Source organism: Terrapene carolina, unplaced genomic scaffold, assembly GCF_002925995.2.
Source record: "Terrapene carolina triunguis isolate 2854851 unplaced genomic scaffold, T_m_triunguis-2.0 Scaffold20835, whole genome shotgun sequence".
Lineage (NCBI taxonomy): Eukaryota > Metazoa > Chordata > Testudines > Emydidae > Terrapene > Terrapene triunguis.
This window is the reverse complement of record NW_020685186.1, coordinates 1-2478: the sequence shown is the minus strand read 5'-3', so window position 1 is coordinate 2478 and position 2478 is coordinate 1. Positions and strand designations below refer to the sequence as shown.

The window sequence follows — 2478 nt, the reverse complement described above, 5'->3', positions numbered from 1 at the left end:
GTATGGGTAGACCTGGGGCGGCTGTGTCATGCAGAGAGGGGTGGGGAATTGGATATGAGGCCTTTCCCCTGTAGGGGGCGCTGGCTCTGATCTGGCTCCAGGGCAGGGACTGGCTGGCTCAGGGGGGGCAGGGAATGGGGCACGGGGCCTTTCCCCTCTAGGGGGCACCAGCTCCCATCCAGCCCCAGGGCAGGGAGGTGGGAATGGGGCACAGGGCCTTTCCCTGCCTGTTTGCTGCTATGACATCCCCTTTGTCTGTTCCAGGGCGACTTGGCCAAGAAGAAGATCTACCCGACCATCTGGTAAGTCCCTCTTCCCGCCCACCCCCACCCAGCCGGGGCTGTGTGGTGGTGACCCGGCGCCATAGTGGTCTGGCGTCGGGTGACCCAACTGAACTCTCTTCCAGGTGGCTCTTCCGGGATGGCCTCCTGCCCGATGACACCTACGTGGTGGGCTACGCCCGCTCCCAGCTCACTGTGGCCGACATCCGCAAGCAGAGCCAGCCCTACTTCAAGGTGTGGCCCCCTCAGCTTACCCACCTGCACCTCTCCAGAGCAGGGGAGAGCCTGGGGTCCCCAGTCCTGGGGTGTGTGTGTGTCTGGGGTACAGCTCCCCTGAATAGTGGGGGGCAGGGCCTTTATCCCTGGGATTGGGTGGGGTGTGTGGCTGGGTGTCCACCAGTGCCTTAGCTGACTGGGGGGGCCATGTCCCTCAGCTGATGGCAGCCGCGTCCCCTCCCTCCAGGTGGAGCCGGATGAGCAGAAGAAGCTGGAGGAGTTCTTTGCCCGGAACAGCTACGTGTCAGGGACCTATGACGACAGCACCTCCTTCCGGCGGCTGAACGCCCACCTGGACGCACTGCACAACGGGGACAAGGCCAACCGGCTCTTCTACCTGGCACTGCCCCCTAGTGTCTACGAGCACGTCACCCGCAACATCAAGGAATGCTGCATGGGCCACGGGTGAGAGATGGGGGTGGGGCAGGGTCTATGAGTGAGCGCCCGGGGGATGGGGTCAGAGCACAGGCCTCGGGTGTGTGAGACCCCCATGGGGTGGGGGAGAGTTGTGGGGGCTCCGAGGTTCCTCTCTAGCTGCAGCCATGTTTGACACAATCTGCTCTCCCCTCCCCTCAGGGGCTGGAACCGCATCATCGTGGAGAAGCCATTCGGGAAGGACCTGGAGAGCTCCAACAAACTGTCCAATCACATCGCGTCGCTCTTCCGGGAGGACCAGATCTACCGCATTGACCACTACCTGGGCAAGGAGATGGTGCAGAACCTCATGGTGCTGAGGTGGGGCTGGCTGGGAGATGGGGCAGTGCTGGCGGGGGAGCATGGCTGGGCTCTTTCCCAAGGGAAAAGCTGGGCGGGTGGCGGCGGAGCATTAAGGGCCCCTCGCCGTCTGTCAGGGTGAGACACCCCCCAAAGCCTGCCAGCATAGTAGCTCCCCCCCTCAGACAGGCTCTGCGTCTCCCTGGCAGGTTCGGGAACCGGATCTTCGGCCCTGTGTGGAACCGGGACAACGTGGCCTGCGTCATCCTGACCTTCAAGGAGCCGTTTGGCACAGAGGGGCGGGGCGGCTACTTCAATGAGTTCGGGATCATCCGGTGAGCGGGGCAGGGGGCCCCTGTCCTTGATGTGGGGGCGGCAGGCAGAGCGGTGCTGGCTTGGCTGCTGGAGGGGTGGACAGAGATGGTACCGGCTGGGGAGAGCGAGGGGATACTCGGGCTGGCTGGCACTGACCCCCTCCTCCTGCTGGGAGGGAGGGATCTAGGGCAGAGGCTCTCAACCTTTCCAGATGACTGTATCCCTTTCAGGAGTATGATTTATCTCACGTACCCCAAGTTTTACCTCATTTAAAAACCTCTTGTTTTCAAAGTCCGACATAAAACTACAAACGTGGCACAGCACAGGATTACTGGGAAATTGCTGATGTTCTCATTGTTACCAAAGAGTGAGAACTGTGTTTTTCTCCAACAATTGGAATATAAATATTGTACTTTAGTTTGTACTGAAGTTGCTAGTGAGTGTTGTGAAACTAGGCAAATATCTAGATGAATTGATGTACTCCCTGGAAGACCTCTGCGTACCCCCAGGGGCACACGTACCCCTGGTTGAGAACCACTGATCCCGGGCAGTGGGGGTGGATGGAGGAGAGGTGGGATCATCCTGGGGGGCTGGATGGGAGCCGTGCTGGGGTGGGGATTCCCACGCTGACCCCTCCCCCTGCTGGGAGGGAAGGATCCAGGGCATTGGAGGTGGATGGAGGAGACGGGATTGTGCTGGGGGGCCAGACAGGGGTCATGCTGAGGCAGTGATTCCTGCGCTGACTCCTCTCCCCTCCCGGCAGCGATGTGATGCAGAACCACCTGCTGCAGATGCTCTGCCTGGTGGCCATGGAAAAACCGGCTTCCACAGACTCAGACGACGTGCGGGATGAGAAGGTGGGTCGCTGCACAGGGACCAAGCACCCCAGGCC

General features: G+C 61.1%; 1 protein-coding gene across 1 annotated transcript; it reads left to right on the top strand.

Moving 5' to 3' along the window:
• Nucleotides 1-264: 264 nt before the first annotated feature.
• LOC112107219 (glucose-6-phosphate 1-dehydrogenase) lies at nucleotides 265-2466 on the top strand (the record flags this gene model as incomplete). The annotated part of the gene is made up of 6 exons (XM_026661983.1): nucleotides 265-302; nucleotides 407-515; nucleotides 745-962; nucleotides 1134-1292; nucleotides 1481-1606; nucleotides 2350-2466. Coding segments are annotated over 6 exons (767 nt in total), but the record flags the coding sequence as incomplete, so codon positions are not given.
• Between the last annotated feature and the right edge of the window lie 12 nt (nucleotides 2467-2478).